At 46.0% G+C, this 25,757-nt stretch overlaps 1 protein-coding gene across 2 annotated transcripts in view; it reads left to right on the forward strand.

The window, feature by feature from the left end:
• Nucleotides 1–25,757, forward strand: part of NUP205 (nucleoporin 205) — a 920,380-nt gene that overhangs the window by 853,044 nt on the left and 41,579 nt on the right. For both annotated transcript variants that reach the window (XM_078671666.1, XM_078671676.1), the window contains exon 36: nt 15,188–15,264. In XM_078671666.1, the coding sequence (XP_078527792.1) occupies nt 15,188–15,264 (77 nt within the window). The remainder of the gene's footprint in view (nt 1–15,187; nt 15,265–25,757) is intronic.

A 25,757-nucleotide genomic window follows, 5' to 3' on the forward strand; every position in this document is an offset into this window, starting at 1 on the left:
GCTTCAAGTTTGGAGCAAACAAGCCTTGGTAAGAGCAATCCACGCGGGATCGGAAGATTGCTTCTCACTCGGACCAGGAAGGTCAGAGTCGGGGCTCCTCTTCAGGGGAGCTGGTGTGGATCTGGAGCAACCAGATTCACGAGTCTTCTTTGTAGTTTCGTCGGCACAGGGACCACTAGCCAGCTGGCAAGTGACCGGGCCAACGCGTTGAGCCAAATAGTGCCAAAGGGCCCCACGCAGCACTCGTCGAGTGTGGAGGGCTGAACTTCGGCTCAGGAGCAGCTCAGGGTGGGGGCTTCTCAAACCCCGGTGCACAGCTTCGAGGGTCACTCGTGGGCTGCACGGTCAGCGTCTCGTGGTCAATTCAAGATGGCGTGCCCCACGCTTCCGGTCGCCTCCACGGGTCTCAGCTCTGCAGGGACTGTGGATCGGGCTGTTGGAAGGCAGGCAAGCTTGATCTCGTCGATCTCAGTCGCTCGAGTTCCGGCGGGAACTGCAACTAAGTAGACGTCGAGGGCTGGATGGTGCCTGCTGCTGCAGGGTGGTCACTCCTTGACCACAAGGGAGATTCTTCGGGCTTCCACGTTGAGATGGAGGTCCAAGGGTCCAGAGTTTCGTTTCTAATGTTTCTTCCAGGAAATCTGATGTGCATTGGCACTGCTCCCACTCTTATTCCAATCTGGGGGGCGTGATTACCTGCTAGGTCCCTCCCTATGGGTGGGACCCAGGAAGGGGGTGGATACACCCCTTTCCTTTGATCCAGGCCGCCCTGGCACGAGGGCTGGAGTGCCCCAGAACCGGTTTGGCCGGATTATGCAAGGGGCAGCCTTGTGCGCCCCAGGCAGTGTCTGGTTTCTTTCAAACCTCCCTGCTACAATCCACTATCTCCTGTCTGGAGGGTGGTGACACCCTCCTGTGACAGGAAACCCTTTGTCCAGGCCCCATCTGCTGAGTTTCGGTCAACTGCAGGGGTCCAGACATTTGTCTGTGGCAGAGGCATCCATTTTGTGGATCTTAAGGTCTTTGGAGAAATTAACCGCATTTAGTAAAGGAACATGTCTTACCCCTCTAGAGGGGTGGAATGCCATCCCCGTCGCCAGAACTGGCGAGGGGATGGTATTCCAAATCGTATGACACCTTACACGACATGTTTTGATAAAGCCAAACCAAAGTTGCTATATAACCGCGAGGATTATAAGGCACTTAAGAGTATATGGTATGGCATTATCCTGAAACAGCTTAGGGAGTTGTTCCCGACAGCTGCAGACAGGCTCAGCTCATGCTAGAGCTCCATCTCACATGAAACCACGCACTCTGCCTCCAGGATTGATGAGGCCTTCCATAGGAGTGGCTCACAGGTTAATATGTGTCCAGATATAGGTTTAGATATAGGTATACTATATCTAAGCAAGGGGTGATTACACCACCTTACCCCAGCTGAGTGATCAGCCAGTTGTGTCAATTTAAGAACCAGCCAGGGGTGGCAAAAGATATGCTGCAGCCCCTTGTGGTAAATAAATAAATAATACCTCTCTTTTTGAATGCATAAATGAGTAACAGATAGCTCAATAAATAAGAGTCAAGATTCGAGGTAGTAGGAGTTTTGCAGGTTTAATACAGCATAAAGGACAGGAACAGGACAACCTGCACGGCAACAGAATGGTAAGCCCTGGCAGCGCTGCCAGGATCTGGACAAGAAGGCTAGGAAGGATAACTTTTTAATAACAGTACATGAGCATATATACATAGCGCAAGCACATAGCATTACATTGCAATAGGCGTAGCAGTGGGTGGAGCAATAGGTGTGACGCGTAGCAGTCGCGAAAGATAAGGGTGAAAAGAGGTGTAACAGGGCGTATACAGAATATGTCATGAATGGGGCGGAAACCATGGAGGGGGCTACCTGAGGAGCCGGGACCTCTAACCTGATGGTGCGCGCAAACTGGCAATGACGTATCACTAGGAGAAGCTGGGGGCTATGAACTCTGTGCTAGGAGCAGAGACTGAAGTCTGGAGAGTCAGGGCGACATGTACCTAAGCAGTATCTAGTATCTGATGTTTAGAGAACATGTTGATAGAATCCAAATGTTATCGGGGTAAAGGCGAACAGACTCTAAGACTGGAGCATGCATTATTCTACATGTAGTGCGTGATGAAGAATATTAAATGACCATTAAATGCAGTATTTCTCTTACATGGAGACGTAAAGGCTAGACAATGACGGAAACTATTGATGCGATTCAGTAGCTTTAGGAATGCAGAGGAGGAGGGCTGTACTGATAACTCGAATCATAACATACTCTTGGCAGACTCAGAGGCAGAGCCAGGCTGAACCGGGCACTGTGAGGCAGGAAGTAAGTGAAGGGTCGAGGATACAGGTGGGGGCTGTATCGCTCCTCAGCGAGGCTTCAGGAGACAGGAGCTGAATCTGGTGTCCGGGCCCTTTTGAGGCCTAGAAACGGGGACTTTACAATGGAATAACGTGCACACTGAGAAACGTGGCAACGTAGCTTTACATAGGCCTGATATTCGTAGTATTCACGAGAACTGGAAACTGACATACTAAAGGTGGACACAACTATAATTGCGTCTTTAATCGAACATGGGGAATAACATATGCATATTAATCATGCACAGATAACATATGATGGAGGACGCGTAGGGACACAGAACATGGCAAAATTTACTTTTCCACATTCCCTCCTTGTCACTACGCTTCCTTCAGGAAACATCAATATTCATGATACCATCTATCATTTCATACAGTATCATTTGCTCGTCTCGAATTTTCTTGGAACGGGTTTTAGAACGGGGCTTGGGACTAGGAATACAAGAGGTAGCACAAATGCCGCAAATCGCAGGGCCACATTGTATACAGAGGCAGCAGCTAAATATGATCGCTACTGCAATACCTAGAAAGGACAAGACTTTCCATCCCCAGGCGGAAATTATATTCACGACTGTACCTAAATAAGGGAAGACACCTTTATTGATATCTATATATTGTTCTAGAGCAGTTTCAGTATAATCGACAATCGGGAGGTTTCTCTTGTGTCTAGTATGTACTAGGTGGGAATTCCTATGGTAGTCGGGTGGGGCTAGAAAAACCGGTGGCAGTAGGAAGGCAATGTAACAGGTTCCCTCCCAATCGAGGGGCAGACGAACATATGCGGTTTGACCACAAATAAAATAAGAATGACGTGAAGCTTTGAAAATAGATTTCCCACTGTCACTATACTTGACAATAGTAGTACAATCACTATGTCCTACATGTACGGAACCATTATTTCGGACACATAATTCGCCTTTGACTGGTAGTACTGAAATTGCAGGTAAGTCTGGAGTAGTATCAGACTGAACATTCAGGACCATGAAATTCGAAGAATAATTACCTAAATTGTACACTTCATTTTCTAGATCTAACCCGGTTCTGTGGGGGAGACCTTGCTTGTCTGGAAAACATGTACTGTTAAGAAAAGACATATCTGTTGAGGATGACGTTAACGTGGACCATGCTCCACACGAACCATTATGTGAAAAAGGGTAAGGAAAGAGTGGCAGAACTCCCTTCGGTGTCTGAAAAGGGGGGAGTCGACCACACACCCAACAATTAGTGGCATTGCTGGTCTGGTGTGAATAATGTAACATGCGGATGAAAGAATTATTTCGCATAGCGAGGCGGTAAGAGAGTTCATGAGGAGGCAGATCACTAAACGTATGCTCTACTGTAGCATTGGCAGACTTATTTACATGAGAAACTGGAAAATACAAGTAGAATGCATAACTGGTGCAGGAAATCATAATACTGAGAAATAATATGAAACATAGAAAAACGATACATCGGATTGAGTTTTGACTAACTCTCTCACTATGGGGGTCTATTTTATACATGTCAGAAACAGTCTAACCGTTTCACCTAGGGGAGGACTTAGACAATCAAACTGGCTGACTTATTTTACTAGACCGGAGTTTCAACTTATACTCCTGCTGTGGAGTTTTCTCTAACAGGGAGGGTGCAGTATCATTGTTCTTTGCGGGACAGTCCTTGAGAATAGTACTTTGGTAATCCTTCAAATCCTGGGAAATGTTCTTTGAGACCGGTTTCAGTCCATAAAACTTCTTTATATGTGAAAGATGCACCCAGCCTTTGCGTCCCTCCAACTTCACGGCTGTACGGGTGGCGAGGAGGACCTGTCGGGGCTCCTTCCAGCGAGGCTCTAGCGGACTTGAGCGGTCAAAATTTCGCACCAGGACCATGGATCCTGGAACGATTTCATGCGGTGCCACCTCGGTATTGTCTGGAAATGCGGCGGCAACCTGTGAACGACAAGAGTTGAGGGCAGACATCAAGGAAGCTAGGTAATCTGTCAGCATATTACTTGAAACATCGGTAATACTTCGGGGTCTAGGAGTACCCCACATGTTAGGGGGGCGGCCGAAAACGACCTCATACGGGGACAGACCTGATCTGGAATATGCGACCATGCGCATATAGAACAAAGCGACTGGCAGAGCTACTAGCCAGTCTACACCTTTCTCTTTACATACTTTGGCGATGCGGATTTTCAGGGTCTGGTTATGTCTCTCTACGAGACCTGCTGCTTCAGGATGGCGTACACAATGGAACTTCCACTGGTACCCTAACAAAAGGGAAACATGCTTCATTAACTCTGAGGCGAATGGCTGGCCGTTATCAGAATATACGACCCTAGGGAGTCCATAACGGGGGAAGAACTCACGAACCAACTGCTTGGCAGTGGTCGCGGCTGTGTAATCTGGGACTGGATATGCTTCTGTCCACCTGGACAAAGCGCATACAACTACGAGGACATACTTGAAACCTCGACATCGCTCCATCTGAATATAATCCATCTGGAGGACTTCAAAAGGGTGGTCAGGAGGTTGGAATCCCCCTTGTTCCACCGGGACACTTTTACCTGGATTAAACTGACAACATATCATACAGGTACGAACTTTCTGCTTGGCTGCAGCTCGTAAATGCTTGTTGAACCAAATGTTCTGGATACTGTCTAATATAGCTTTTTCTCCTAAATGTGCTGGACTATGTGCAGTATTGATAATGACTTGAACCATAGAGTCGGGGAGAAACCATGTGGCTTTTCCCTTCGTCACCCATCCTTGATCTGTCTGGACCCCTCCTTGTTCGGACCATTTCTTGATTTCTTCGGGAGTAGCATGTAACTGGATATCTATGACATCCTGAGTAGGGTCCTTAACTGTCATACATGTAGTCGGATCTGGAGTGTGTGTCATGTTAGCTGGAATGTCTGGAATCTGAGCTGTAAGCTTGGCTGTGCGATCTGCTAGATCGTTACCCTGGGAAATAATGTCAGTAACTTTCGTATGTGCTTTGCATTTCATGATAGCAATGGATGTCGGTAAATGTATGGCATCTAACAGAGCTTGAATAAGGAGACCATGCTGAATCTTGGTTCCATGAGAAGTCATGAAACCTCTCTCCTGCCAGAGCACTCCAAAGTCGTGTACGACTCCAAATGCGTAGCGGGAATCTGTGTAAACATTAACTTTCAGGTTCTTGGCGTGTATGCAGGCTTGTGTCAGAGCAACTAGCTCTGCTGCTTGAGCGGACAGGGTGTCAATACGGTGTGTCTCAATAACTTCGGTGTCGGTAGTCACTGCATACGCGGCGACTAGTTCTCCTGTACTTGTTCTCATACATGAACCATCCACATAAAGTGTCAGGTCGGGATCTGGTAACGGAATATCTGTCAGATCTTGTCTTGGCTTTGTCGTAATATTAACTACTTCCACACAGTCGTGTGTGTCCGGACTTAAAGTAACTGATGGTAACAGTGTAGCAGGGTTCAGGATGTTGCAGCGTCTGATTTCTATGTGTGGCTGGAACAGTGTCAATTCATAACCTGTTAAGCGTGCAATTGTCAAGTGCTGAGTCTGTGTTCGATTTAAAAGAACTTCCACGGAGTGTGGAACTTGTACCGTCAGGGAGTGTCCTAATACTATGGAATCACTTTGTCTGATAGCTAGTGCTGTGGCTGCAACTGACTTGAGGCACGCAGGCAGAGCCTGGGCTACAGGATCTAATGTGCTCGAAAAATAAGCACATGGCTTGTATTGTCCTGCTTGATCTTGTGTGAGAACAGATAATGCTGTACCTTCACGTTCTGTGACGAAAAGTGTAAAAGGCTTACTGTAGTTTGGTGTAGCTAGAACTGGAGCTTGGCATAAAGCTTTCTTTAACTCATTGAAGCTAAGTGTATGTTCAGATGTCCAAGGGAGGACAGTCGATACGGCTGTCTCCTGTGTCGTTAACTGTATCAGTGGCTTGGCTAGAAATGCATACTGAGGAATCCATTGTCGGCAGTAAGAAGTGAGGCCGATAAAAGCACGTACCTCCTTCTGGGTCTTGGGCTGAGGAAGACTCGCTATTAACTGAATACGGTCTGGTGTCAACTGCCTACCCCTCTTGGACAGTAAGTGTCCTAAGTATACCACTTGCTGGACACAGAATTGAAGCTTCGAAGGGGACACCTTGTGCCCCATCTCGGCTAGGAAATACAGAACCGTCAGTGACGCTCGCTCGCAGTCACGTTCAGAACGGGCTGTGACCAGTAGATCATCGACATACTGGAGCAGGGCAGTGTCAGTTGGCATGTGAATGTTGTCTAGTTGTCTCTTAAGTGCTTGACTGTAAATACTAGGACTTTCTGTGAAACCTTGAGGAGCTCGTGTGAACATATAGCTCCTTCCATTTAAACAAAATCCGAAAAGGAACTGGCTGTCTGGATGAATGGGGACACTAAAAAATGCATTCTTGAGGTCTATGACTGTAAAAAATGAGGCTTCTGAATCAATGGCTGCCAATAGGGAAGAGATATCTGGGACAACTGGGTACTGGGGAATAATACATTTATTAAGCTCTCGTAGGTCAATCACTAATCGATATACTGGGGGTGCATTTGGATCAGTACGTTTCATGACTGGAATGATCGGAGAATTGCATACATTGGAGTCAGTTTCTACAACTACTCCTTGAGCGATGAGCTCGTCAATAATTTTGGATAAGGCTGCTACAGCCTCAGGTGGCAATCTGTACTGTCTGATTCGTGGTAACACTACACCTGGCTTGAGAGTCACACGATGGGGTGTGATTTGCATGTAACCTACATCAGTTGGACCTTGCGCCCATAAATGCTGCGGAACATTAGACAATCTGGGATCAAAATCTCGTAATACATAGTGACCCTTAAAGTCATGTAGGAACAATCGTATTCCCTCTGGGGAACAGCATATAACTGCACCTAACTCTTTCAGTGTTTTAATACCTAATAGATTCTCTGGACATGACTTAGTAAGTAACAGATCAGTAGTACGGGACAATGGACCTACTTCTAGAGTAACTGGCTTTGATATTTCATTTACGATAGGTTTTCCTGAAAATCCAAGGGAAACATTTCTTGAGCCTGAGAGCGGAGCCCCTGGAACTTCGGCGTGGCTAATTGTGGTCCTACTTGCCCCTGTATCAATCAAAAACTTTCTGTCTTTCCCTAATACTTGACTGTGAACATAGGGACCTTCTTGATCTACAGGTATCTCGATGAGAGGCAAGCCTACCTCCCTCTCTAGGCTGTTTCATGAATATGGCTGATACTCTGGATACTCAGACTGTGCATACTGGTACATCTGCTGTGTAACGTGCTGTGTTGCAGCGATGGGCTGCGGTGCTGTAACGGTCTGTGGTGCATTCTGTGGCTGAGGAATCTGTGAAACTTGTTCTTGTCTAGGCGGACGTGGTCTTTCTTTAGTCTTACCAGTAGCTATGTTGTGTTTCAGAACTGCACACTCGTTTATAAAATGACCTGGCTGTTTACAATAATTGCAGTTCCCTTTAACGGGAGCTGCAGGATGACTGGCTTGATTCGGACCCCTCTTCTGGCTGTCTTGTGGAATAGATTGTGCAACTAGTACTTTCATTTTCGTGTCTTTCATACGCTTTCTCTCGTGTTCTTGCTCTTCTCTGATTCTATTCTGGTGGTATTGGAGCATCTGTAGCATCTGGGACGGGGTATTAGCTTGCCAGGTACTTTCGACTTTCAAAACTCGATTCTTAATTTGTGGACTTGAATTCTCGACTAATTTAGTAACAAAAAGGTGAGGGTATGACTCACTACTTGTCTTGAGGCCACTGTTGATGCTAAAACATTTCTCAAATCTAGAATAAAAATCACTAATGTCTTCGTCTTGTTTCTGTTTACAGGCTGAGATTGCATCCCAGTCTTCCTTTTTCGTTGTTAACAATCTGGGTAAAACTTGAATCAATAATTCAGGTAATTCTTTACATTTCGCTCCAAGACCGGTACCTGGTACTCGTGCCTTATCTTCAGCTTCTAGAACTGCCCAATCGATCTTTTTCTCTCCCACCTCCCATTCTTTTTCCTTGAGCTTTTCATACACCCCTGCGGGCAGCAGAACCTTTAACATTTTAATTATATCTGGATACGTGTATTCTCCCATACGGAGCATGTCTTTTAATTCTCGATGGAACCCTGCTGGATCTTTATCATGACAGGGGATTAATTTTTTCATCTCTAAGAGTTCCATCTTTGTGATCGGGGTGTAAACAAACACTCGTTCTAGTTCGCCACCCGTTCCTCTAACTGGGTGGACTTCTCGTAACGGATTCTGTCTCTCCATGTAAAATGGTTTACTTTCTGGGGGTGAGACATGAACAAAATGCGGGTTCAAAAACGTTCTATATTTGTGACGCTGTTCTAGAATGACACTAATTAAATCGGTACCTAAACCTTTCCATCTATACTGGAGTAACTCGTTCAGGATATCATGTAACGGGCCTGGATCAGAGTGCTGACCCTCATACAATGTAATGAGGTGTTGAATCATATACATACCCGCCAGTCGTTGCTCGGCTGGGGGCATTTTCAGAAACATTTGTGCCACTATTTCGTCTGGAAAAGTGGTAGAATCAGTAGTCCATCGGACTGCTGATCGGGCTAGTTCTTGTTCATGCATAGTACTTAACTCACTGTAACCGATTCGTGATTTCAGAATGTGATCGGTAGCTTGAAACACTTGTTCTAGAGAACCTTGTTCTGGTGCTGGATGATGGAAAGTTGACTTGTGTTCTAGGCGTAAATGGCGATCTGGGAATCTAGATTTTCCTACATACGCTATTCTGGCGGGATTCTCGTCGTCTACCTCTTCAGTATCAGAGTTACTTTCTTTCTCGCTTACTTGTGCTGCTTTACGCTGTTCGTGTAACTTTATTATTTCTTTACGGATTTTCTTGTACATACTTTCCATAGCACTGATGGTCCTGTGCTTACCCTCGGCTATATTATCACTCCACTTTGTCAGGGTTCTCATTTCGGCTTGATCTTTGGACGGGTAATCTTGTTCTCTTATTAAACAATTAATCAAAAACTTTAGTATCATGAGCTGGATCTCGGCTTTCCTTTGAGACATGACTTCGCCAATGCTTTCTGGATCATCCCCTGTACGGATGAAACGATATATTCTGTCTAGATCTTCTTTCATATTTGGTAGGGTGACTAGATACTCGGCCACCTTTCTTACACGTAATGAATATAAAACCATATTATCCTCGCCTGGGACTGGATCATAGCCGCATTCATTAAGGGCTTTCCTTATTTCTGCAACAGACTGATATCTGGGCGTGCGCTGTGACGCTTGAGCATGTAATTCGACTAACGTTAAACGCTTGTGTGGCGGCGGGGTCTGAGGAGGACCTCCTCCTGCGGCCCCTAAACTAGAATCGTCGACTGATCCTCTTCGTACTAGTGTGGCAGGAAATTGAAATGCGGGCTGAACTGGTATGGCGGGCTGGACCGGGGGGACCGTAACAGGTACTGCAAGGGGTACCCCGGTGTCTGGAGGAACGGGAAGTGCCTGATTTACAGGGACTGGCGGAGCGCGAACAGGATTTGCATATTCTGGGACTGTGTCGTCCAAATAGGACGAAATAAAAATATCAGCTGCGGTCGGTTTGTGACGTAGCTTGGTCGGAACTAATGGTGGCGGGAAATTACTGGATGCCTCTGGGGTCGCTTTTGGCAAGCCCTCGGCAAGAAGAGGATACATACCCCTAATAAGAGCATGCCTCTGTCTGTCTGACTGTTCGGCTTTAACTTGTTCACCTATCTCGATTAGTTCTTTTTCTTGTGCTCGTTCTAAGGGTTCTCTACTTAATTCTGACTTTCTGATTTCTTTTTCGGTTCTTTTATGAGATTCTTTGCGCCATAACTCGATGGCATCTTTCTGTGACTGTCTGGCTTTCTTTTTCCATAATGCTTCTTCTACTCTCATGATGCACTCGGCATCCCATGTGCCTGATACGGGCCATCTATACTTTTCCTCTAACTGTTTGGTATACTCTACCCATAAATCTAGATACAATATGGCACTTATGCCATGCTTCTGATACATAAAATGACCTGGACTGTCCCTAGGCGGAACTGGAACTGCTGCTTCCAGCAGACCCTTTCTAGTTTTTAACTGACGTAACTTAGAAAACAAGGGCATGACTGGACTGTAATCTAGACACAATACAATACACAATGAACACGATACTTATTCCCCATTCATACCACGACATTAAAATACATGAAGAACATTTAGAATAACAGTTCGAACAGAATACAACCTGGAATACAGGACACAGAATACATGAATTTTCTCGAGAACAGAACTGACTAGAACAGAAACTAGATGCACTGCTGAAACAGTACGAAACTTACCGGTCTCATTAAGAGACACGTCAGGACCCGCATCCACCGAAGTGGACACTTCGTTTGTGGGACTGTGTACCACCAACCCACGGACCAGAGTCAATTAAATTGACCCTGTCTAGATACTACCCCAGTAACGGTACTCACCGGGCAGCAAGAACGGAAGGCCTCGGACTGGACTGGACTGCTACGACGACGGACGACGAACTTCGGACTTCAGTTACGGGTGGACCTCCGGATACCTCGGACCTTGGACTCTCGGCTTGGGCTCTGGTCGGGACTCGCCGCGTTCCTCCACCGTCTCGTCTGGATGCTGGACCGCCTCCTCCGTCTCCTCCGTGGGCCTGAGGGATACTTGAAGCAGAAATATCTGCCGGTGCGCAGAAGAGTTCCGTCACGACTGCAGAGGGTCAGGGGGTCGGCGTGGCTTCACCGACACGTGGGGAAAGGGCAAGTCCCTGTTCGGGCGCCATTATGTGGTAAATAAATAAATAATACCTCTCTTTTTGAATGCATAAATGAGTAACAGATAGCTCAATAAATAAGAGTCAAGATTCGAGGTAGTAGGAGTTTTGCAGGTTTAATACAGCATAAAGGACAGGAACAGGACAACCTGCACGGGAACAGAATGGTAAGCCCTGGCAGCGCTGCCAGGATCTGGACAAGAAGGCTAGGAAGGATAACTTTTTAATAACAGTACATGAGCATATATACATAGCGCAAGCACATAGCATTACATTGCAATAGGCGTAGCAGTGGGTGGAGCAATAGGTGTGACGCGTAGCAGTCGCGAAAGATAAGGGTGAAAAGAGGTGTAACAGGGCGTATACAGAATATGTCATGAATGGGGCGGAAACCATGGAGGGGGCTACCTGAGGAGCCGGGACCTCTAACCTGATGGTGCGCGCAAACTGGCAATGATGTATCACTAGGAGAAGCTGGGGGCTATGAACTCTGTGCTAGGAGCAGAGACTGAAGTCTGGAGAGTCAGGGCGACATGTACCTAAGCAGTATCTAGTATCTGATGTTTAGAGAACATGTTGATAGAATCCAAATGTTATCGGGGTAAAGGCGAACAGACTCTAAGACTGGAGCATGCATTATTCTACATGTAGTGCGTGATGAAGAATATTAAATGACCATTAAATGCAGTATTTCTCTTACATGGAGACGTAAAGGCTAGACAATGACGGAAACTATTGATGCGATTCAGTAGCTTTAGGAATGCAGAGGAGGAGGGCTGTACTGATAACTCGAATCATAACATACTCTTGGCAGACTCAGAGGCAGAGCCAGGCTGAACCGGGCACTGTGAGGCAGGAAGTAAGTGAAGGGTCGAGGATACAGGTGGGGGCTGTATCGCTCCTCAGCGAGGCTTCAGGAGACAGGAGCTGAATCTGGTGTCCGGGCCCTTTTGAGGCCTAGAAACGGGGACTTTACAATGGAATAACGTGCACACTGAGAAACGTGGCAACGTAGCTTTACATAGGCCTGATATTCGTAGTATTCACGAGAACTGGAAACTGACATACTAAAGGTGGACACAACTATAATTGCGTCTTTAATCGAACATGGGGAATAACATATGCATATTAATCATGCACAGATAACATATGATGGAGGACGCGTAGGGACACAGAACATGGCAAAATTTACTTTTCCACACCCTGGTAGGCCTTGGTGGCCCCTATGCCCTGGGCACCTATAGTGCATTATACAGGGGCTGACAAGGAGTCCATTTCCAATTGTGGTATGTACCTAGGGTACATGGAATCCATTTTACAGAGAGAGCAGATGGCCTGGGGCCCTGATTAGCAGGGAACCAGGTCAACTAAGTCAAAAAACCAGCTAAACACAGGCAAAAAATCTGGGGTAACCATAGTCAGGTAGCCACCTTCCTACAGATGACTATATTCATTTTTGCATGTAATGATAGTTACTTGTTTTATCATGGGTACGTGAGGTTTCTGTTTTATTATTTGGGGTGAGACGGATCGGAGTTGCGGAGCGAAGTTCACTGAGTTTTTTATCAATTCCGCAGAATTCCACGTAGTGGTACTCCGCTAACTATGCCCACCCTTACAACTAAGTTGAAGAAGCCTGCCTGAGCGAGCTTGTAGCCCAGATCACTGGATCGTCGCACCTCATCGTAGCCCAGCCTGGGAGACCGACACCCAATGCCCAAAAGTTTCACCATAGTCTGCTGGACCCAGGAGAGTCTGTGTAGTGCAGTTGACCCTTGTGGCCAAAGTCACCCCACCTGGGCCATGGAACAAGTAGTAGTCCCACGAAGACCCCTGTCGATAACACAGCATCTTCAGCGTCCTTGAGCATCTTCAGCATCCTGTATCCAACAGTGGCAAGTTGCCATTAATGCTGGAACTGGACTGGAGCCTGCTTTTCTTGTGTAGGTAGCGGTTTCTTCTGACCTTGTTGGTCCACATTGGAGTTTTTTGCCTAAAGTACTTCTAAGTAACCGCATTCATCCTTGCTGTAACTTTTTGTTCAAAAAGTTTCTAAGTGTCACATTCCTTGAATGTGCTAATGCTTGTTTATGGTTGAGTGAAAAGACTTGATCTATTGCTTCTTTAACAGGCTTTATCACCGGAATCCTTCTATGGATCTTTTTTATTTTTGTGTCCATAAACCTAGACAAATACTACCTAATTTTGCAGATTGGTATCTGCTTTATTGAGAGGCGTGTTTCTTTCTTCTGTAATTGTTTTGGAGCTGTGTAAATGCTTTACTGTTGTTCCGTTATTGGAGCCTGACTGCTCAAAGCCACAGCTACCCAGGGTTGATCTACAGTCGACAAAGGAAGCCTAACTGGTCCTAGAAGGGTTGTTTGTGTATTACACAGTGAGGTCTCACGACAACATATAAAACACCACATTTCCTCACAAGATGATTGCAGACATTCGGGATCCGAATCTCGCTAGTCTTTGCATGCTAGGCTTGAGGCTTCCTGCATCATGTCGGTGCTTCTTGCGAGATGGAGTGCAATGCCTATTTAATGGTGCCTGAAACAATAGAGGCTCCAGCATCAGGGGAGTTTCTTGGCTTAGGCACAGATCATTTTTTCTGTCCTCCCAGGCTTTCATTAGTTGATGTGTCCCTAAAATCTGATGGTTGGTTGTCCCTTTAGCCCATTACAGTTGCAGGTCATCATTGTTACATGCCTCATCATTGGGCACGATGCGCATTTGGACATGATAAATATTTTTTGCCTTTGGTCAACATCACAGCTGGAGTTGTGGGGGGTCCACCTTGCCCTAATGGCTTCCCTCCCTTTCCTCTGAGAGCACCATTTGATTTGATGTGCGGAGTGGAATTATGCATGTGCTAGTGGGTTGTCCAGTCGCCTTTTTTTCGCGGTGGGGGCCTAACTAATGGCCACTTTCAATGTGAGGGTAGTATCCACTGAGTCACTTCTTACTAAAAGACCATGAGTGGGACCTAACCCTGAAGTAGGGGCCAGGTTTGTCTCCAGAATAGGATGTTCACACATAGACCTCTTTCCCATGTTTCTAAGCAGTTTGTGTTCCATGCTTTGTGCCCTATGCTCCCATATGAATGCTTCCTTAAGGCATGTCTTTAGGTTCAGCTGGTTACAGGATTTGCTCTGCACGGTCCGGCCTTTCCCTCGTCTTTTGAGTGGATTCCTAATCACCTCAGATTGGGCGTGGAGAGTTTAGTACACAGATCTTTTGTACTCTGCATTCTACTTAACAATACTGTTTGAAAGCTCAAAACAGTGATGTTTATTTCACCAGGGCTGAGTTGCATGACTACATTGGTTAATCAAGATAACTCAATCTCATCTCCCATGGGGTGCCCAATCTTACTTTGTGAGAATAACTAGGATAACTATTTGGAGCCCCATGCCATTGGCGATAAGGCTCTCTTTTAGTCATAACACTCTGCACCTCTCTGACTTCCTTTAAGAAAAAATTGAAGACTAATCTCATTGGTTGGGTACAATTCTTAGACTAACACCAAAAAGTCCATTCAGGGGTTGCATGCTCTGAAAATGTGTTCAGTCATTTATTCATTGAGACAAAACGATATGAAGAGGTCACCCGAAAATCATGACTTGCTTCGAATAATTCAACGTGCTCCTTTGTATATTAGATGCTAAATATGTTACAGACTTGGAGCCCAACAAAGTGAGTCACACTTTAATTATTTTGCTTTTGTCTCCTGAATTTGACCAACTTGACTTGCATTGTGGGATCTATTGTGTCAATATTGAACCTAGTATACCTTGACACCTATGCTGTTCATAACATAAAAATACTATTTTCCCAAGCACAAAGCTTTGAAATGTAATGGCGAGACCGTTGGTGCAGTGAACTCTTTGTGAAGATACCTGTAAAGTAACAGTCTTACATAACTGTTTATTTGTGTTATCTTTTATGAAGGTGTACTAAGTGAACTGGACATTAGTATAAATGAAGGAACATTGATGGAACTCCAGGGGCACATTGGACGATTTCAGGTAACGCGTTTTGAGTTATTCTTTCTTTAGTGAGCTTTGGAAGACGGTTGCAGTTCTTGCCTGTGCAACCTGTGGCCTAAAGATTTCCCATTTAACTAATAACTTTTTATGTAGTACTTCATATCACACTTCTGCCATTCGTAAGCAGTGTAACTAACTGATTGTACTATTGCCCAATTTATGATACTCAGTTTAACAACCTCTGAAAGGAGAAAGGATGGGTATGCCATGGTGGGAATCAAATTCATTACTTCAGATTCCACACATTTTGTCACTGTTGGACCTTCAGCTCACTAAGCCTTCCTCATCACAGCATTTGACTTCTGATTAGTTTCTGTATCAAAACAAAACCTCTTTTTACTAATACAAAATGCTCTTGAGGTGCATACTTTATCCAAACTTAAAGTACACATGGTACTTCATATTCTCTGTTAGCTCAGAATCCTATGGCTTCTTAACAGAAAAATGCTATTTAGCAGAATGATTCGGGAGAGCTCTGGAATTATGATGTCTGGATTAATTCCTCTGCAGAACATCTCTGCTGTCAGGCTTTCAAATGATCCATACCCTTATTCAAACACTCCTTACATTTCCAAGTTCTACAGCATCAAGTGGCCCTCTATTAAGAAGTTACTTATTTCCAAAGCAAGCCAACTCAATGTAGACTGTTTTTGATAACCAAGAAGGGAGAAAGAGTAGATCTGTAAAAATGTTTGAGTCTGCCTCTTGAGAGTTTGTCCTACTTTAAGGTTGTAGTAGCATGGATTTTGCAGCGTGAATCTTTACTGGATTCACTATGCTATGCATTATTCTGCCATTTCTTCTCATATTAAAAAAAGATTTGTTGTTGGTGGGCGTCAACGTAGTACCATTTGGTGCCCTTCTGTGAATTCGACGGGCTTCCTCCGAAAGATCCCACCTTATGGTAACCATCTTCAGATTATTTTTTTTGCGGTTGGGTCTGGATCTATATTGAGGAGCTCCCAAGATTGGAGAGAAGAATCAAGGAAAAAATCTGTAGGACGGTGTCTTCTACTTTCAACTTTAAATCGTCTTTCGGACGTGGGGAACTCCTCAGGTGGACCTGTTTGCCACTTACGAGAATGCTCACTGCCCGTCATTCTGCAGTCTCCAGTATCCGATGCGGGGAGCTTTGGGAGACGCGTATCAGTTGAGTTGGAGCTCTCAACTCCTTTACGCCTTTCCTCCCATTCCCTTGATTCCTCGGGTTCTGAGGAAGATACGCCAAGACCGGGCCCAAGTCATACTGGTCGCCCCGGATTGGCCAAGAAGGGTGTGGTACACAGATCTTATCCACCTCTCCTCGTGCCCGCCGCTCAGTCTCCCTCTCAGGCCAGACCTCCTCTCTCAGATGGAGGGGCAGGTTCTACACCCCCACCTCCAGACCTTACTCCTTCCTGCTTGGAGATTGAACGGGGCAACCTGAATTCTTTTTCTCTCCCACATGACATGGTGGATGTCATTTTATCAGCCATGCGTCATTCCACCAAGTCTATCTACTCTTATTGGTGGTCCAAATTTGTCTCTTGGTGTGGGGAGAAGTCCATTGACCCCTTGAAGGCTCGTTTGTCCGACATTCTTCGGTTTTCACTCTCTTTGGCTCAGCAAGAATTTGCTGTTGCGACAGTGAAGGGTTACCTTTCGGCCTTGTCGGCATTTCTTTGCGTGCCGGACCAGCCGTCCTTATTTAAGTCACCTATTGTTTTAAGGTTCTTAAAAGGCCTTATGAATACATTTCCTCCCACTCCTTTTATTGTGCCTTAATGGGACTTTAATCTTGTCCTTACTTTCCTAATGGGTTCACCATTCGAGCCCTTGCACAGGTGTCCCTTGAGGTTGTTATCTTTTAAAACTGTCTTTCTGATTGCGAGTACCTCGGCAAGGAGGGTAAGTGAGCTTCAAAACCCCCGTTCTTGACTATTCATGCTGAATGAATGGTACTCAGGACCAGGGCTGCTTTTCTGCCTAAGGTGGTTACTCCCTTCCATCTGGGGCAGTCCATTACCCTCCCTACCTTCTATCCTCCTCCTCACCCTTCTGACGAGGAGGAGCGGCTTCACCACTTGGACCCAAAGAGGGTGGTGAGCTTCTACCTTGACAGAACCAGAGAGTTCGGAGTTGATGACCAGCTCTTCGTGAGTTTCATTGGTGCTAGAAGAGGCAAAGCAAGGGCACAAGTTTACGCTGTCAAGATGGATTGTCTTGTGTATCAAGATATGCTACTCTCTGGCCGGTAAGGAACCTCCAGAAGGTTTGAGGGCTCATTCCACTAGAGCAAAGTCTTCTACATCTGCTTTGTCTAGAGGTGTTCCTGTAGAGGACATTTGTAGAGCGGCAACTTTGGCTTCCCCCCACACCTTTGCGAAGCATTACTGCTTGGATTCCGAGGTGAGGAGGAATGGTCATTTTGCAAGCTCTGTCCTTCAGGATTTCTTGGTATAGAAGGGTGGACACCCTCCTCCGGGAGTGAACTGCATTCACAAGGTGAGGAATCTACTGGCAGATGTATCCATCAGAAGAACAAGTTACTTACCTTCGGTAACGCTTTTTCTGGTGGATACAGTATCTGCCTGTGGATTCCTCACATGCCCACCCGCCTCCCCGTTGTCCACTCTTCTATACCTACGATAATGCAATGTTTTAATGTTAATATGTTGCTTTCAAAAGAAGTGTGTTATTCTACTTGGTTTGCTACATTAACTTCACACAATGTGTGTTACCTTGATTATATTGTACTGTGTACACTTTATATATATATCTACTGTTGTCGGTCCGTCCGTGTGCCTCGAAAGCACGGAAAAAAGGGCGGAACTGATGTTATCACGCCGACGTGGGCCTATTATGGAGTCGGTGACGTCAGCGGGGCCGCGCGCGATGCCGTGCTTCTGTGACTTGTCCACGGTGGCGTAGAGCTACAAAAGAATTTCCGATTGTTGCTGACGCAGGGGATATTCACAAGGTGAGGAATCCACAGGCAGAAACTGTATCCACCAGAAAAGGCGTTACCGAAGGTAAGTAACTTGTTCATCTGTACCAGAGAGGGCATCTGACAGTGAGGACAGTGGGGAAATTACTAGGAATGATGGCCTCATGCATTCATTTAGTTCCCAACATTATTCTGCACATGAGACCTTATCAAGAGTGGCTCGAAACACATTAGTCACAGGCTACAGGGAGTTGGGAGGATCTAGTGGTTGTCACAAACGGAGTTCATCAAGAGATGGCATGGTGGAACAAGGCCAACATAGCGCAGGGGAGACTTTTCACACCACCAACTCCAACAGTGACAATAACAACAGATGCGTCCCTAGTAGGATGGGGAGCACAAATGAACTATCTCAAAGAAAGGGGATTGTGGGCACCACAGGATGCGGTGAAACACATCAATATCTTGCTCTTAGCCTTAAAAGCCTTTCAGAAAGAGCTCTACAGGAAAAAGGATGTTAATACAAACAGACAACACTACAACAATGTTTTACATAACCAAACAAGGAGGGACTCTGTATGTAGCACTCAACTCTAGCACGTGAGAATTTGGAGATGGGTAATCCCAAGACAAATAGGCATTTTAGCAATACACCTTCCAGGGAAGGACAGTATAGAAGCCGACAGACTGAGCAGGCAAACAACATCATCCCACGAGTGGGAACTGAATCAAGCAGAAGTGCAAATAATTTTCAAGAAATGGGGAACCCCTCAAATAGACCTATTTGCAACACCCCACAATGCAAAATGTCAAAACTTCGCATCCAGGCGACCTTGCAACCAGTCCCTAGGGAATGTGCTATGGATAGACTGGTCAGGGATATTTGTGTACACTTCCCCCCAATATCATTACTGAACAAGGTGATCAGCAAATGCAGAATCAGCAAAATGACAATGATTCTCATCGCACCACAGTGGGCCAGACAGACTTGGTTCTCGGAACTAATGGAAATTTCACAAGGAACAATGCACAAACTTCCAAAAAGAGAAGATTTGCTAACAATGCAAAATGAGAAAGTGCTTCAACCAGAGACCTTAGGCCTATCGGCATGGCTCCTGAAGCCTTAGAATTCGCACATCTCAAACTACCAGAAAGCACAATGGCTGTTCGAAGAGAAGCTTGGAAACCAACAAGAAAATGTTATACAGCGAAATGGAAAAGATACAAACATAGGTGTCTTAAAAGGCGTCTTTCAAGAAAGATTATAAAAGAAAGTACAGTGCTAAAATATCTGACATATTTACTACAAAGTAAATTATGTATTGCATCACTAAAAGTACACTTTGCTACAATTGTCACATATACAATGGGGGAAACAGGGAAGAGTATCTTCACCTCACATGTGCTCAAACGGTTCCAATAAAGAGAAAAAAGAATTGCACGACCAAAAATGGTACCAGCACCAACATGGAATCTGAACATAGTTCTAGCACAAATGATGAAAGCACCTTTCGAGCCACTACACAAAGCAGCGCTGCAAATGCTTACAATAAAAACAGCATTTTTAGTGGCAATAACATCCCTATGTAGAGTTAGCGAACTACAGGCACTAACACTACAGGAACCCTACTTCCAAATACATAGTAACAGGATTGGGAAACATAACCACAATTCATACCAAAGGTGGTATCAAGATTCCACATAAATCAGAGTATACAGATACTAAGCTTCTTTCAAATTCCAAAGAACAAAGTGGAAAGAGCTTTGCACACACTTGACGCAAGAAGAGCAGTCATGTATTAGGTGGAAAGAACTAAAGAATACAGAAAAACAAAACAGTTGTTTGTATCCTTTGCAAAACTTTTTCTTGGAAGACCAGTAACCTAAAGCGCAATTGCAAGATGGATAGCACAAGCCACACAATTGTGCCACGAGCCAGCAGGACAAGCTTTACAAGGGGCGCCAGTGGCGCACTCAACAAGGAAGAAAGGAGCAACTATTGCATTTCCTGCTAACACTCCAATTCAAGACATCTGCATGGCTACAACATGGTCCTCAGTACACACATTCACCAAACATTACTGTGTGGACATACAAATTAACAAAGAAGCACAAGTAGTACAAAAGGTCTTACAGCATCTATTTACAAACCAAAGTTCATCTTCCACCCAGCCACCACAAGACTAGCAAACCGCTACAAAGTCTATGCACAGTATAGCGAATCCAGAAAAGATTCACGATGCAAAACGAATAGTTTCTTACCTGTCGGTGTAGTTTTGCAGCTTGAAGAATTCTCTGGATTCACTAGCGAACCTACCCTTCTCCTCCAAGGAAGAGAACTATACGGAGGAGAAAAAATAAAATAATCCGAAGATGGCTACCAAAGGTGGAAGCTTCCGGAGGAAGCCCATCGCCGTCACAGAAGGGCACCAAATGGTACTACGTCGATGCCCACCAACAAAAACAAGCATTTGCAAAGTGATCTGTATCGCCTTTGGGATCTTATAAGTGTTTACACATGCATTATATTATCTTATATTACTGCAGTGGACTATGTGGCAGTGATTATAAGTGTGGCAGTATATTTTGCACTTGTTGGCTTTAACTGCTAACAGGGTTAATTACCTTGCATCTCACAATAACAAATGCGAGAATGTTTTTGCTTTGCAAGGCTGTTAAACACCCTACAGGCTGTATAAAAACATGCAGAGCCGCAGTGATAAAATAATATGGGTACTATCCAGTGGTATGGTTGGATGGACAGGCTCCTGATTAAGTGATTAGCAAACTCCGGACACACCAGAGGTGTAGCAAACGGGGAAGGGAGGGTACAGATACACCTAGCAACCAGTGCACAGCACTCTCAGCAGGCCAAGTGATGTGTAGTCCTGCGACTTTAACAAATGATTGTTTCGCTATGACTGTACATAGAAATGTATGTTCGAGGCATGTGGGCTGCTGAATTCATATCTGTGCGTAGATCGCCGCCTAGTGTTGGGTCCGGATGATTGCACTTTGTTGTCTTGGAAGAGTCTTCGAAGTATCACGAGATAGGTGACTCCTCCCCTGGACTACAGTGCGCATGGGCATCTTCTCCATCCTCAGATTGGTTTTTTTCCGCCATTGGGTTCGGATGTTACTCCAAAACTCCAACTTCGGAATCGAAACAAAACTTTTCTAAAGGCCAAAAGGCCTTCGACTTCGATGGTATTGTTCTCGTTTGGTACCTCTCTACTCGAGGTCGTCGACGCGGGCCCTTGGACCTTTTCGACGCCACGTGAGCCTGCCGTCGATGGAAAGAAGCCCGTTTAAAAGGTGCCCACAATGCCACACCAAGTTCCCACATACTGACAAACACTCCGTATGCAACAAGTGCCTTTCCCCAGACCATAGGGAAGAAACCTGCCCAGCCTGCGCCCAGTTTCGGTCGAAGAAAACCATACGGATTAGACGGGCCGCTAAGCAAGAGAAGCAGCGTCAGGCACCGAAACCAGACAACATCTTCGATGATGACCAAGAACTACCGGAAGCTCCAGATTCGGACCTAGAGATAGTCACCGTCGAAGACTACTCGGACTCCGACGGCGATATCCTGCCGGGGCAAATCGTGAGTACACTGCCCCCGACACCACTTACCCCGTAACCGAAGGCTCCGGTCGAGGCATCGCCAAAAGGCCTTAGCCAAGATCCGAAAAAGGTTTCGCCAGCCCCGCCATCCGGCTCGGCTCCGAAATTGAAACCAAAACCAAAACCTTCAGAGACCCCAGGGCCAAGTATCATCATCCCTAAGAAGGTTCCCGAGCCAAAGAAGGTCGTCGACCCGAAAAAGGCCGTACAGCCCAAAAGCGTCGAGCCAAAGAAGACTGTCGACCACAAAAAGGCCGCTCAGCCAAAAAGCGTCGACCCCAAAAGGGTAGTCGAACCGAACAAGGACACACAGCCAAAGGGCGCCGAACCAAAAAAGGTTGCCGACCCGAACAGGCCCGCTGTACCGAAAACCGTCGACCCGGCAAAGGTAGCCGAAAACAAGGGTGAGCAAAATAACGATGGATTAAACCCAGATCTGTGACTGGGGGTGAATGTTTTGCCATTGTGCAACATTCCGTCCATCATCTTGTGTGTTTTGGTGTTCACCCTATGTGGGAAGGGTATGCCCAGACGTGGGTCCCGTGCTCACTAAGCCACTGGAGTCAAGCTATCCTGGCTGAAGACGGCTTATAGCCAGAAACCGGTCCTTGGATGCTTGATTCCGGTCCAGGGAAGACATGGCTTGGCAGTTCGGGCTGGACTGTTCCCATGAGGCACAGGGTCAAGACTGATTTGCATATGGCCATGTCTGAACTGGGGTGGCTTGGTGAGCAAAATAACGATGGATTAAACCCAGATCTGTGACTGGGGGTGAATGTTTTGCCATTGTGCAACATTCCGTCCATCATCTTGTGTGTTTTGCTGTACCGAAGCCCGTAGCACGGTCTGAGAAGGCTATCGACCCGAAAATAAGTGCTCCAAAGACACCAGTCGATCCAAAGAAGACCATCGACTCGGAAAAGGACAGTCAACCAAAAAAGCCTGTCGAGCACAAGAAACGTGTCGAGCCGAAAGATCCGGTCGACCCGAAAAAAGGGCACAAGCCGAAGAAAAGCAAAAGTCGTCGAAAAAGAAGGTGTTACCGACCCAAAAAAGTCTAACACTCAACCAAGGACTGTAGAGGAAGAACTCTTCCATCCAGATCCATCAGACGACCAAGCAAAAATATATATTAATCCAGAGACTGGTAAAGTCACAATCCTGCACAGGAAGAAGAGGCCACTGGACACTGGCTCTCATTCCCCTATTCCATTGAAAAAGAAGGACTTTGGGACTTCTCCCTCTAGGCCCTTCATCCCTATCTATCCTATCATTCCTACTACACATTTTGCTCCTTATTCTCCTTCTCACCATGGGGACAATGAGGGGAACACAGGGGAAAATCCACAGCCAGAATTTGATTTTCCACAAGATCCTCAACCACAAGAGGAACCATGGGAGGAGCCAACAGACCCATACAACACCCATCCCATCCCTGATGTACCCTCTTATCCAACTAGGCCGTCACCTACTGATGACACCATTGTCTTCAACCAACTCATAGACAGGGCGGCGCAGTACCACAACGTAGACATGCATAATGACCCTGTTGAAGAAGACTTCTTATTTGACACTTTCCCCACTTTCAAAAGAGTGTCAGAACACTTCCTATGTTAAAGGGAGTGCTAAAACACGCACCTGACATATTTAAGGATATAGCCAGGGCACGAGTAATCAATCTCAGGATAGAGAAGAAGTATAGAGCAGCCCCTACAGACCCTACCTACATCAGAGGGCAGTTACCATTAGACTCACTGGTAGTGGCTAATGCACGTAAAAGGGCCAACTCCCAAACAACGGGGAAGCACCTCCCCCCGATAAGGAATCAAAGATACTAGAGGCGTCAGATAAAAGGGTAGCAGCACAAGCCTCCAACTCATGGAGGATTGCTAATACACAAGCCCTACTGGCTCGTTACGACAGGGCACATTATGACCAGCTCGAACCCTAATGCAACACCTACCTGAGCCTTTTAAAGCACAAGCTGATGACCTCATTCAGGAGGGAAAATTCATTACAAACGCCTCCATCAAATGTGCGCTTGACGCAGCAGACACCGCAGCCAGGTCGATTAACACTAGCGTCTTACTACGCAGACATGCATGGCTGCACATTTCAGGCTTTAAGAACGAAGTGCAGTCCACCATTCTTAACCAGCCAGTCAATCCAGACTTTCTATTTGGGCCTGCTGTCAACACCATTTTAGACAAAATGAAAAAAGACACAGAAACCGCAAAATCAGTGGGGGCATTACAGTTTCAACAACATAGAGGCTCCTTTCGACGCTCCTCATACAGAGCAACTACACGAAAAAATACCTCGCAGACGTCATCCTCATACAAAAGCAACACACAAGGTTCCTTCACCAAAACTCAAACAGAGGAGGTTATAGGGGCAACAATAATAAGGGAAGAGGATGTGGAGGCAATAACACCAGAGCCTCCACTGCCACAAAACAGTGACTTCCTCACGTTACCTCCAGACCACCTAACACCGGTCGGAGGCAGACTCCAACAGTTCCTACCTTTCTGGCACGCAATTACCACGGACAGGTGGGTGAGAGAAATTATCCAGTATGGTTATTGCCTAGAACTCACTTCTACACCACCAAACATACCACCCAGACACCGTCCGATGTCCACAGAACACATCACCCTGCTTCAACAAGAGGTGAAATGCATGCTGGAAAAGGGGGCCATAGAGCCAGTCCCTTTCCACCAGCAAGGGACAGGAGTATACTCCCTATACTTCCTTATTCCCAAGAAGGACGGCTCCCTCAGACCAATATTGGACCTCAGACCCCTAAATCAATACATACTGTTGGAGCACTTCCATATGATCATACTACACCAAGTGCTCCCGTTGCTACAACAAGGAGACTTCCTAGCAACACTGGACCTCAAGGATGCGTATTTTCACATACCTATCCATCCAGCCCACAGAAAATATCTCAGGTTCACAATAGATCAACACTACCAATTCAAGGTTTTGCCCTTCGGGGTTACCACGGCTCCAAGAGTGTTTACAAAATGCTTAGCGACAGTGGCAGCACATCTCAGAAGGCAACACATCCATGTGTTCCCTTATCTAGACGATTGGCTAATACAAGCAAAATCGTACCAACAGTGTGCAACACACACGTCTCAAACACTTCAGTTGCTACACAGCCTAGGGTTTTCGATAAACTACCCAAAATCGCATCTGCAACCATCCCACACACAACAATATCTGGGAGCCACTATAGACACCTCCGTGGCAAAGGCATACCCAAACTCAGCAAGGATAGCCAGCATGCAGATACTTATTCGCAAATTTCTGCCACAACACTCTCTGCCAGCTCGAGTCTTTATGCAGCTCATAGGCATGATGGCCTCCTGCATATTCATTGTCCCCCATGCCAGACTTCAAATGCGTCCCTTACAAGAATGCCTAGCACTGCAATGGAACCAGGCTCGAGGGCAACTAAAAGACCTAGTGTTGGTTAACAGTCGCACTCACAACACTCTGCAGTGGTAGAACCCACAAAACCTTTCCAAGGGGCGACTGTTCCAAGAGCCGGTACCACAACTAGTACTAACAGCGGACGCATCACTGACAGGCTGGGGAGCCCATCTCCTTCAATACACAGTACAAGGGCTCTGGACAATCAAACAAAAGAAACTGCATATCAACCAACTAGAGTTGCTAGCGATATTCCTAGCCCTGAAAGCATTCCAGAAATACTTGTACAGCAAGACTGTGTTGATCCGACGGACAACATGACCGCAATGTACTATATCCAGAAACAGGGAGGAACGCACTCTACAGCTGTCCCACCTGGCACAAAGCATATGGAAGTGGGCGATTCCCAAAAACATTTTTCTCCTAGCAGAACATCTTCCAGGGAAGGACAATCAGATAGCGAACCTGCTCAGCAGGC

The sequence above is a fragment of the Lissotriton helveticus genome, chromosome 1_1, assembly GCF_964261635.1.
Source record: "Lissotriton helveticus chromosome 1_1, aLisHel1.1, whole genome shotgun sequence".
NCBI lineage: Eukaryota > Metazoa > Chordata > Amphibia > Caudata > Salamandridae > Lissotriton > Lissotriton helveticus.